General features: G+C 57.2%; 1 protein-coding gene across 1 annotated transcript; it reads left to right on the top strand.

The window, feature by feature from the left end:
- The first annotated feature begins 312 nt into the window (after nt 1-312).
- On the top strand, nt 313-9233 carry APLN (apelin). The gene is made up of 3 exons (XM_073360628.2): nt 313-574; nt 6734-6905; nt 7499-9233. The coding sequence occupies exons 1-2, from the start codon at nt 358-360 to the stop codon at nt 6898-6900; spliced, it is 384 nt and encodes a 127-aa protein (XP_073216729.1). The 5' UTR covers nt 313-357; the 3' UTR covers nt 6901-6905; nt 7499-9233.
- Nucleotides 9234-11917: the final 2684 nt, after the last annotated feature.

The raw sequence follows: 11917 nt of genomic DNA, 5'->3' as shown, positions 1-11917 counted from the left end.
AGACAGGGGCCCAGGAGGGGAAGATCAGGTCCTCGGGGAGGGGGGCAGTATTTGACGCCGATACAGAACGCAGGGGAATGTTGATTCGGGAGCCCTGCGGGCTCGGGGTGGGGCAGGGGGCACCCACCTAAGGGGGGAGGAGTTCAGTGTCTGGATCCCATCCCCGCGCAGGCCGGGCCCTGGGGTCCCCCAGCCCGGCTCGGTCTCTCCGCGCAGGGTGGGGGCGCGCAGCGGGCCGCGCTCGGGCTCCGGCTCTCCAGCGCCCCAGGGCGGGCGGGGCCGGGCTGGCCGCGCCCCCCTCCGTGCGGTGGGTGCTGGAGCGAGCAGGGGAGGCCCCTCGCCAGCCTCCGCGGCCACATGACCGGGCGGGCCGGGAGCCAGGCGCACAGCTCGGCTACAAATGCAGCCCCCGGCGCGAGCGGGTGCATTCGCCGTCGCCGCCACCGCCAGGCAGAGCCCTGCCCCTCCCCGCCGAGCAACGCGCCCGGCTGCAGCCCCGGCCCCACCATGAGCGTGCGGCGCTGGCTGCTGGCGCTGCTGCTGCTCTGGCTCGCCCTGAGCGCGGGCTCCGGAGGTGAGTGCGCCGGGGCCGGCCCGGCTCGGCACTTGTTGCACAGGCCGGGCTCGGGAGGCGGCTGGCGCTGGGCGGCCGGGGGCGGCCCCTCTCCTGGGCGCCGGGACACCTGTGGCAGGCAGCGGGGTCGTGCCAGCCCTGGCCGCGCTCAGCGCCCGGCCTCGGGGCTCTCGTGGGTGGCTCTGAGCTCGGATCGGCACGAGGCGAGCCTGGGCTCTCCCTGACACAGCCCGGGAGGCCGCTCTCCGTCCTGCTTCTCCTTGGGGCACCGATCCGCCCCGCCTCTCCCCCAGGCCCACAGTGCCAACCGCCCCATGCCTGCTCCCATACCCAGCTGGATCCGCTCAGTTAAGGGGCATGGCCGTGTGTCTTGCTAACCAGCAGCAAAGCAGCCCCCGCTTGGTCTGATGGCAGCTCCCCTACCAGGCGCCCTGAAGGGCGATGGGGCTCATGGATGTGCTGTCGCTGGTGTGGAGCCAGAAGGAGACCTAGTAGGGCAGGGGGGATGAACAGGAGGTTGTCTGTGCAGGGATGGGAGTGTGGGATGAGGGCACTGTGCCTCCCCACCAAGGGGCTGCCCCGACCTTGGCAGTATCCTCTCCCTAAGGGGCATTCCTGATTTGGGCCCTTGCCTCGGGGGCATGCCCCTGGTGATTCTGTAGGGCAGGAGGGGACCTGTTGCAAGAACATAATTGCCAAGGGAGTTAACTTTCTGTGCAATAACCAGAACTGGTGACAGACTCCCCCTGCAAGGGTGGTTTGGCTTCAACAGCTCTGTTTAACTGGTGAATGTGTGTCAGGAAAGTGGTCAGGAAAGTGAGGAGGTAATAGCTGTGGCCTGAGGTCAGACTAGCATGGGATTTGCTATGCACGCTTCCTGCACAAAGCTGCAGCAGGGATGGCTCTGTCCTGACCACAGCAAGCACGCACGCACACACACCCCGGCAGTCTGGCCTTTGGCCCCCAGCCCTTCCCCACAGCTCCCCTGGCATTCCATTCCCTGCAGCAGCCACTGCTAATAATCTGGCAATGTGTGTTGGCTTTGTGATGTGGCTACTCTGCACTCCTAGAGACTAGCCAGGGCCCAAAAACGCAGATCATTTGGGCCTTACTGCAGCTCTTTGGAGTCACAGGCTAATACTTTAAACATAGCAGCTCAAAGCCTAATCTTACAAGGCAGCGACAGGGTGTGTTTATCTGAGTGTCATGGTGAAGGAAAAGAGCATCCAGATCACACATAGTTAAATGGCATTGCAGATAGCTGTGGGGTCTGTTCCCTAGGGTCCAGGCTGATCTAGAGAAACTCTGCTTTGTGTGCCCTTGAACCAGCCGAGGCAGAAGGGGAGAGAACACCTGATGCTGAGTGTCAATGGATCCCAGGAGAGCTGCCCACAGTGACTCCCAGCCAAAATAAGCTCAGTACGTCTCCTGTTGGCACAGCTAGAGGGATGGCTCCCTTTGGCCTTGGCTAGTGTAACCTCTGCCTGTAGCCCACAGGTGCCAATTTGAGCCTTGGTGGCTGTAATGGGCAGGATGCCCATATGGCGATACCAGCTGCCAGACCGGCACTCGCCCAGTTGCACCTGCTGTAGTGGCTGCCACTTACCAGGTGCCGCTGGGCTTTTTCAGGTAGGCAGGAAAATCCTCATTCCCAGATCCCTGGCATCAGGGTGGAGGTGGGTTTTCGCAGAGGGCATCTGATGCCTGTTTTTGTATTCTTCCTGTTCAGTTGCTCCCTGGGCTTTATACCATTGTTCTGGTGCTGTCTGAAATTCTCTCCCAGTTCTTACCTCCAACCCTCTGGAGCAGTGAAAGGCGCACCCAGAGAATGCCTGGAGCAGAAGCCTGCTGTGCCCCAAACGCTGGTGCTGTCAGGCTGTGGCAGATTTTTGTATGCAGCTAAGGAGATACTTGAAAGAAAAACAGGTGCTTATAAGCGGTGCTGGTGCTGGTGGAAGGTGTCTGAGTGACAGCCCTGGAGACTGAAAGCTTCTGTATGGCAGAACAAGTGGACCGGCAGCCGTAGTGCCAGCATCTGAGAGCGGCAGGAGGAGGCATGGAAAAGGTGGGCCAGCTGCAAGGGGTTCTTGTGTCTGGCGTCCAGTACAGAGCAGCCTGGGAATTAGTAGGCAGGTGGAGAGCTGTGGTCATTGAGTCTGACCCAAAGCCTTGGACCCCCTGGACCCCCAACCTGGAGTCGTCCCCCCCCCCTCCTCCCGAGGGGATTTTCCACATGCTGCAGGCCAGCGCCCTGTGAGTGGAGTGGAAGGGTTGTTTCCCCATCATGACCTCAGCTGTAGGGCTGGGACTGCTGCTGCAGACTGTGCCTCCGTGAGGGGAGAGCACCCCAAATGTGCCTGAGGTTTCTGTGCCAGTGCAATGGCCCTGCCCTTGCAGGTGCTGCCTCAGGGAGGGGTTCCAGACAGTGCAGCACATGAGCGGGGGCAGCAGCAGGGCTGTCCTGAACAGCACAATGGCCACAGCCACAGGGTCTCTGGTCTTTCCGGCCCAGGGTCTCAAGCTGCAGCCAGGAAAAGCTCCAGGACCCCCTCCAGCCACAAAGGCAAAGGATGGGGGTCAGGCCAGGGAGTTCTGCTGTGCCCTTGGGTAGCGAGTGCCTGCTAAGGGGGGCTGGTGTCCCACACGCAGGTTACTGTGGACTGGCCCTGTGGCTCTGGAGATGGTGAGCCCCCAACCAAGCAGTGTACGCTGCCCAGCGTAGGGGAGGGGGCCTGCCCAATGATGGTAAGCCAGAGCACCTCAGATGGGCTAGCAGGGCAATGGCTGGCCCTGGCAGAGGAGATGCAAGCAGTGTCAGCCTGGCCCTGGCTGGCATGCAGGGCAGAACACGCAGAGCTAGCCTGGGGCTAATCAGCACCTCACCGATGGAGCCTTGTTGACAGGAATTGGAGGCTCTTCCTTCCTCCTCTGTCCAACGCAGACAAAGCTCTCTTCATGGTGATAACAAACCTCATCCTGTCAGAACTGCCGGCTGGAGAGGCAGGCAAAACAACACCACATGGACAGGGCAGAGAGTGTCTCAGCCATGGGAGCCTGTGTGCCGCCCAGCAGCCAGAGGGCTGGAGCCTGGGACCAGGCCAGGGCTTGGGAGGGCCGTTTGCCCCCCCACCCTCCTTTTCTCTGCCTCAGGCACAGAACCGTGGCTGCCATCTGGAGATGTGGCTGTGGGGAGTCCTGGCCTCCATCTCCCCTCTCTGGCTAAGGCTGCCCAGGCTGCCTTCATATGACCGTAATGCGGAGAGGTCTCCCTGGCACAGGGGAAGGCAGCTTACCCCACATTCTCCCTGCCCCAGATCAAGCTCCAAGCCAAGCTGTCTACGGGAGGGGGGCAGGATCATCCTGTAACGGGATCATCCCAGGGCCTAGCCCAGCCTGCCTGGGGCTGCATCACAACCCAGGACCCCTCCCAGACTAGCTGCGGTGTGACTCCCCAGGGGATTAGGGGCAGCCCAGAGCCCTGGTGCCTGGGAGGGGACAGACTGCTGGAATTCAGGGCATTTCTTACTGAATTAATCTGAGTTTCCCAGTGTGGTGGAATGGTACAGAGGAATAATGGGGGGGGTGAAGAAATGGGTGCCCCCATCCCAGCTCCAACACCAGGTGTCCTTGGTATAGATGCAGACTCCACCCCACAGGGTCTGATGAGACCCTGGGGTCAAAGAGTGCAGGGAATGGCAAAGTGTGTGAGCTGGGTCTAGGAAGGGCAGGGAAACCTAGGGGTGGGGAATGGTGGGGTGCAGGGACAGCCCATGCGTGTGGCCTGTTGTGAGGGCAGCATGTGCTGCATGTATATGGAGGCTGCATGTTTGTACTCCACACTATGAGCGAGTGGGTGTGCAGTGGTGCAAGAGGCACAGCTGCTCTGTGGGGCTGTGTGCACAGTTAGATATGCGGGGCTCTCAGGCAGGCTGCCCCAAAGCAAGCAAGGGAGGGAGGCTGGCAGGCGCTGGTGTTTGAGAGGGGAGGAGTGTGTGGTTACTGGTTGGGGGTGGCTGTGTGCGGGGCAGGGGAGTGGAATGCAGAGCCTGTGAGTGTGAGCATAGGCTGAGGCTGCTATCTGACCTAGGGATACCAGGAGCCCTGGCTGCTGGCATGAGCTGTCCCCACTTGCCAGAGAATTCCCCATGGCACCATGCCAGGGGCTGCAAGTGACCTGGCCAAGTCACTCCAGGAAGCACTCCACAGCCTAATGGCTCCTGCTGGGGGTAATCCAGGAAACCGGCTGCACACTCTGGGCCCATTTCCATCACCACTCTGTGCACCTTGCCTTGGGTGATGGGCAGGTCTGGCTGGGACGCTGACACCCAGCAGGGATGTGCTGCCTTTCAGTGACACCAGAACCACAGCCTGGGTTGAGAAGGCCAGAGGGGCTAGTCTAGAAGTGAGAGTCAATAGTCCAAGAGGCTTCCAGCCAGAGGCAGAAAATCCAGCCGCTGAATCCAAAGAGAGAGTGTGAAGAGTGCAAAGTAACCAATACCTCTGAGAGCAATGGACTAGTTACTAGCCACTGGCGTTCCCTGGCTTATTCTGTGCCCGAGCCCAGAGCAGTGACTAGACTGCCCTGGGGGTAGAAGTCTGCTGAGGGGGCTCTGTAGAGGGACTTCCCTCCTTCCTAGGATATTCTGCAGAAGATGGGGAGGCTGCTTTCTGCAGCTAGGTGCCCTGGGCTCTGCCCCTGCTCAGAGTGAGCTCACTGGGGGGATGGGCTGAGATGCAGCACTGGGCTATAGCCCAATGTTTAACTTGTGGTGGGGGCTGAATTTCCACCCTGGCTGGAGAGGGACCATGCCTGGGATGGCCATTGGCTCTTCCATGAAATCTCCCCTCCTCTGTGGCCCTGGGCAGGATGCAAAGGCCGGAGAAGAGGAGGAAATGCAGCAGGTCCCTCTCCCTGCAGGTGGGAGAAGTAGCAGGAAATAGTGACCTGCTCTGCTGTTCCTGGGCCAGGTTTGATGTGCAGCTGGTAATGTGGGGGAGGGGCTCTGCTGGGGTTAAATGTCCCAAGGCAGGCTGGAGTCCTAGGAGGGGATTTCCAAGAATATCTCCCCAGCCCTGCCACAAGATGCATCCTCAGGAGGAAGGAAATGAACTGGCCTTGGTGAGGGGATTCAGCTGACCCCAGCCCATCCCTGGGCAAGGGAGCTGAGCTCACTTTCCTTCCCCAGAGGAGAGTCCCTCTGGCAGGCAGCTGTGGAAGCCCAGCAGTGCGTGACACAGAGCCAACTCCAGGAGGGGCCAGCCCTGCCACCCCCCCCCCCCCAGTAGAAACAGCCCCTGCCTTTGCCCATCTCGCCCTGAGCTGGGGGGGGGGAGAGGAGGAGGGAGGAGACCTCTTCACACAGACATGTGGGCAGTCTGCTGGGATGGCTCCAGGCAGGTCTTTCCTTGATAAATGCACCAGGAAAAGGTTCAGAAAAGGGCAACAAAAATTATTAGGGGTTTGAAACAGCTTCTATCTGAGGAGAGATTAATAAGATTGGGACTGTTCAGCTTGGAAAAGAGACGACTAAGGGGGGAATATGATAGAGGTCTATAAAATCATGACTGGTGTGGAGAAAGTAAAAATAAGGAAGTGTTATTTACTCCTTCTCATAAGACAAGAACTAGGGGTCAACCAATGAAATTAACAGGCAACAAGTTTAAAACAAACAAAAGGAAATATTTCTTCACAAAATGCACAGTCAACCTGTGGAACTCTTTGCCAGAGGATGTTGTGAAGACCAAGACTGTAACAGGGTTAAAAGAACCGATAAGTTCATGGAGGACAGGTCCATCAATGGCTACTAGCCAGGATGGGCAGGGATGACCTTCCTACCCTCTGTTTGCCAGAAGCTGGGAGTGGATGACGGGGGATGGATCACTTGATGATTATCTGGTCTGTTCATTCCCTCTGGGGCACCTGGCATTGGCCACTGTCGGAAGACAGGATACTGGTGTAGATGGACCTTTGGTCTGACCCAGTATGGGTCTTGTGTTCCTATGTTCAGCAAGGCAGAATATAGGGTCTGGAAACCAAGAGCTGGGAGCCAGTGAGCTCTAGGACACTGGAGCCCTGGGACATGTCAGGCCTGCTGTGTGTGACTTGAGGGGCTGTGTGGGCAGGGGCCTCTGGCACTAACATGCTTTCTCTGTCTGCAGCACCATTGGCTGAGGCGCCGGATGGCAGAGACCTGGAGAAAGGGAACATCCGGAACCTGGTGCAACCCAAGGGGGTGCGGAATGGAGCAGGACACCGGCAGAATGGCTGGCGAAAGTCCCGACGTCCAAGACCCCGTCTCTCCCACAAGGGCCCCATGCCTTTCTAGAGCAGGTAACGGGCCTTTCCATGGGATGGTGGGGGAACCACATGGGACCAGCCCAGCACAGTTTGGGAGGGCATGTCTGGGAAGGTGCAGGCATGTGGGGAAGCACCATGGCTGGGAGAGTGATCACAACAGAGTACAGGTGCTCCAGCCACAGGCCCCATCCTAGCCCTCTGACACTGAACACCTGTCCTGGAGTGGGGGACAGTGCTCAGAGCTGCTGTCCATAGAGCAGATGTGAACAGAATCCATCCCCAATGGGTGCAATGCTTCAGTCCAGCTGCTCATAACTACCAGGGTCTTGCACTAGAGGGAATGGGGTCCCCTGAGATTATCCTGGAGGCCACAGCTGCTGGGGTATCTGCGGTTAGGGGTTGAGGGAGCTCCCTCAGGACCATTCGCTTGGTTATAGAATAGAAAGCCAGATGTGATTTTTCTGCACCCCTTGGATTTGACTCTGGGGGCAGCCCCTGAAGCAGGAGGAGAACCTGGGTTTGTGAACTGTGTGGGGCTGGATTGGGTGCTGAGGGATGAGGGGTCAGTCTCCCAGCGGGGGCTGTGGCCTCCCCTGACTTGTCTCCTTGCCTCTGTTCACTTGCAGGGTTCCTGTTGGCCCCCTGAAGGCCCATCCCCTTTGTCCTCTCTGCTTTATAGACTGGTTTACTTGTCATGGAGCCCTGAGTGCGGGGCTCCCGCCTGCTGGGTTGGGCAGGCTCCTCCCATCCGCCAGCCTGTCATGCAGTCGCCCCAGATGAAGCTGTCGGCACCTCAACCCCCATCACATACGGAGACACAGACCCGCACACTCCCAGCAGGCATCTCCGCGTCTTGTCTCTGCAGACCCAGCACCCAGGCTGGGTGCAACTGCTGGCATATTTCCCCTTTCCCTGCTGATGGCTGGGGTGGATCCTTGCCTCTTCCCAGCCCTTGGCAGAGGGAATGCTGCCCAGGGCTCACCTTGACCTAGCCAGCCCCATTGCCCTGAGTGGGCCCTTAAAACTGCTCAGGACTGGAAGGGTGCCCGACTGCCAGCTCCCTCTGTCCCCTTGGCTGTGTCTCTCTCACAGAAGCAGCAGGACCGCAGACTCCTTGCTTGGGGATCTCTGGGCTGAGGGGATTGGGCTGGGTTGCACTTGCTCCCTTTGTGTTTCCAGGGGGTGGGGAGGAAGAGCACTGCTGTAATGAGCCTGCCTGGTCTCATTGCTGCCCTGGCTCATTGTTAGCCTGCCAAGAGGCTGGGCAAGGAGCATGTAGCTCCAGTGCAGCTGTGAGGGGGGGTCATGCTAGGGGCAGGGAGCTGTGGCTGGCATGAGAAGGCCACTGGGGCTGAGAAGCACAGAGGGAGAAACTATCCTTCTGGGCTTCCTAGGCAATCCCCCATTAGTCCTGTCCCGTCCCCTCCACTCCCTAGAGAGCTGAGCACCTTATCTGCATGTGTACAAGGTGGTGGTCAGCTCGGGTCTGTTTATTCTTGTGGTGCTAAACCTGCACAGGGCCCCTTCAGTGTCTTTGAACACTCCCCATCTTCCCCCCCATGGGAGATGAACCGGTCTGGTGCGTGGTGCTGCAGAGACAGCCTGGCACCCTGGCCATTGCTTTGCAATGACTCTCCCAGCTGCCCCTGGGGGAGCTGCTGGGCTCAGGGGTGGAGGGGTGCTTGCAGGGCCCCAAGGATCCCGTGGAGAGGGATTGGGCGTGGCCATGCTGTATGTGACTGTCTCTCCATGCCCATCCTGTTTTGCTGTGTGTGTGGCAAGGACCGTGCCTGCCCAGCGAGAGCTGGAGGAGGGAGTGAAGGAGCAGCCCTGGGAAGAGGGGCTTTCCCAGGCATGGGGGGCTAGGATCTGAGCCTGGGAGGCTTGCCACTTTGGAGTACCCTGGTACTGCAGTGGCACTATGATGTGGGCCTTGGGAGCACCCTCTCCTGGCAGGGTGCAGGGAAGGATCTGGCATCTGCACTGGCTAGTCTGGCAGGGACCTCCCTTCCCCCACACTTCTGCACCAGGGGGTCTCCCCTTGTGGATCTCTGCTCCAATCACACTGAAGTCACTTGAGGGCCAGCAGTGGGGGGCACACCGCTCCCCAGCCTGACCCATGGTGCCAGCATGGCTCCATGGAGTGAGGGGTGCCAAGTAGGCAGGCAGAGCTGGCTCCTGTGTAATATTTCAGGTGTCCGTCAGTGATTCTTGTATAAAATACTAATTTATACCAAATGGGGATGCCTTACTCCAGACAAACCTGTTCCCTGTTGGTCACTGTGTTTTCTGCGTCTGTAAAGATTGGTCTATGTAAATGTCTTTATTATAAAGTTATGATAATAAACCCTTCTTTTAGGAGGTCCAGGCACTGTTTATTCCCTTCTCCCTTGGGACTGGTGTGTGTGTGTGTGTGATCCTGGCTTAGCTTGGACACTGCAGAGCACCCCCAGGACTTCCCGTCTGTAGCTTGCAAAAGGCTTTTCCCAAGTTGGTCAGGACCATCCCCATCGCACAGCAGGAAGCTGCATGGGACAAGGCCTGGAGAGAGTGGAGTAGTGAGGGGCAGTTTGGTTCTGATCAGTGGGTAGTCGTGAGCAGTGTGGTGGAATGTAACTGGGGGCCCTGCCCAGTGCAGGAGACAGTCTGTCCCATCACATTAGTCCCCTCCCAGGATTTACCATTGCTGAGCTCGCTGGCGAGTGCAGGGGCATCAAGGGGTCTGGATCCTGAGTGGAGGTAGTTGGTTCAAGCCCTGCTGTCCTTGCCTGCCTGCCTCAGCCATGCTGCAGCTCCCTTTCAAGTCAGGGCAGTTCAGTGAATCAACCCTCTGCCTCCCCTTTGTCCCATGGAGGCCCATGCCTGCTGTGCCAGGAAGCCCTTAGCTGAATTAGGCGGGCTGTGATGTTGGCCTAGATACCCATGCAGACACTTGAGCCCAGAGAGAACTCCTTGAACCAGGCCTCTGGGCTAGCCATGCAGTGGGTCATTGCTCCCTGCTCTGAGCCAGGTGCTTTCCTGTTTCCTCAGTAAAGAAATGACATAAAATGACTTCTCACCACACTACAGCTGCAAGTGCCACTGCAGCCCATCCATTGGGGATGTTTTGTTCTTTGAAATGCAGCCACTGCTGGGCTGGGGCTGGGCAGCTGTTTTGAACAAGAATGGCATATCTAGCTCAAAGTGGGTGGTGGAGGATTTAAGGAGGCAGACTGGAGGTGGCTGGATCTGCATGGCCCAGCACGTCATCCTAACACTGTTCTAACTGCAGAAAGCCACCTTGAGGCTGGTTATGCTGAAGGAGTATGTGGGTGTTTGAGACAGCGCATGTATTTCTGTGGTTGGAGGGGGCCTCCAGAAGCTGCCTTGTCAGAGCTACAGTGACACTCCCATGTCAAGAAACTCATGGACTTCAGGCCTTGCTCCCCATTCACCTACACAGGATGTTATTTCCAAGCCCCTACTGTCTTGTCCCAGGCAGAAGAGGCAAGATATGCGTGCAGAGGCACGTACCGGAGGTACTCGCAGAGGCTGAATGTCTGAACCTGCCCAGTGGCTGGGGGGGGGGTGTGGGTAAACTGGTATAGAAAAAACAGGAGCATCACAGACGTGCTGTAGAGAATTACTCTACTGCTAGGCCAGCAGAGGTGTGGCAAGGGCACAAGGAAAAGGAGTGGGGTCCAAGAAGCATTCCTGAGGGATGAGGTTGTGGGACCTAGAGCTGAGTGGAGTGACAGACGTAGACCCATAGGACTGGAGGGGACCTTGAGGTCATCTAAGCCAGTCCCCTGCACTGCTGGCAGGACTAAGTATTATCTAGACCATCCCTGACAGGTGTTTGTCCAATCTGCTCTTAAAAATCACCAGTGATGGAGATTCCACAACTTGCCCTAGGCAATTTATTCTGGTGCTTAACAACCTCAACAGGAAGTTTTTCCTAATGTCCAACCTAAACCTCCCTTGCTGCAGTAAGCCCGTTGCTTCTTGTCCTATCCTCAGAGGTTAAGAACAACAATTTTTCTCCCTCCTCCTTGTAACAACTTTTTATGTACTTGAAAACTATTATCATATCCCCTCTCAGTCTTCTCTTTTCCAGACTAAACAAACCCATTTTTTAAAATCTTCTCTCATATGTCATGTTTTCTAGACCTTTAATCGTTTTGGTTGCTCTTCTCTGGACTTTCTCCAATTTGTCCTCATCCTTTCTGAAATGTGGCACCCAGACTGGACACACTACTCCAGTTGAGGCCTGAGTAGAGTAGAAGAATTATTTCTCATGTCTTGCTTACAACTCTCCTGCTAATGCATCCCAGAATGATGTTCACTTTTTTGCAACAGTGTAACACTGTTGACTCATATTTAGCTTGGGGTCCACTTTTACCCCTCAGATCCCTTTACACAGTACTCCTTCCTAGGTAGTCATTTCCCATTGTGTATGTGTGCAACTGATTGTTCCTTCCTAAGTGGAGGACTTTGCATTTATCCTTATTGAATTTCATCCTATTTTCTTCAGACCATTTCTCCAGTTTGTCCAGATCATTTTGAATTTTAATCCTATCCGCCAAAGCACTTGCAACCCCTCCCAGCTTGGTATTGTCCACAAACTTTATAAGTGTTCTCTCTATGCCATTATCTAAGTCACTGATGAAGATAGTGAACAGAACTGGATCCAGAATTGATCCCTGCGGGACCCCCTTGTTATGCCCTTCCAGCATGACTGAACCACTGATAACTACTCTCTGGGAACGGTTTTCCAACCAGTTATGGACCCACCTTGTAGTAGCTTCATCTAGGTTACATGCAGGGTGGCTCAGGGAGTGCTAGGGTTGCGTCCTCTGAGCAGGACAACCACCTGCCCCCACCCTACTGCATACCCCCTGGGCACCACCTGCCCCCCTTCCAAGGCCCTGTCTCCCATCCTGTCTACTGCTCCCAGGGCTGCCATGGGCACTGACCTCACCAAGCAGGATGTGGCACCAGCCAGATCCACTCCATTCCTGGCCAGGGCGACCCTTGCAGCTGGTATGTACATGACAGCCACTGGG

Source organism: Lepidochelys kempii, chromosome 9 (genome assembly GCF_965140285.1).
Source record: "Lepidochelys kempii isolate rLepKem1 chromosome 9, rLepKem1.hap1, whole genome shotgun sequence".
Lineage (NCBI taxonomy): Eukaryota > Metazoa > Chordata > Testudines > Cheloniidae > Lepidochelys > Lepidochelys kempii.
Note: the sequence above shows the minus strand (reverse complement) of the source record. Positions and strands in the feature narration are given on the sequence as shown.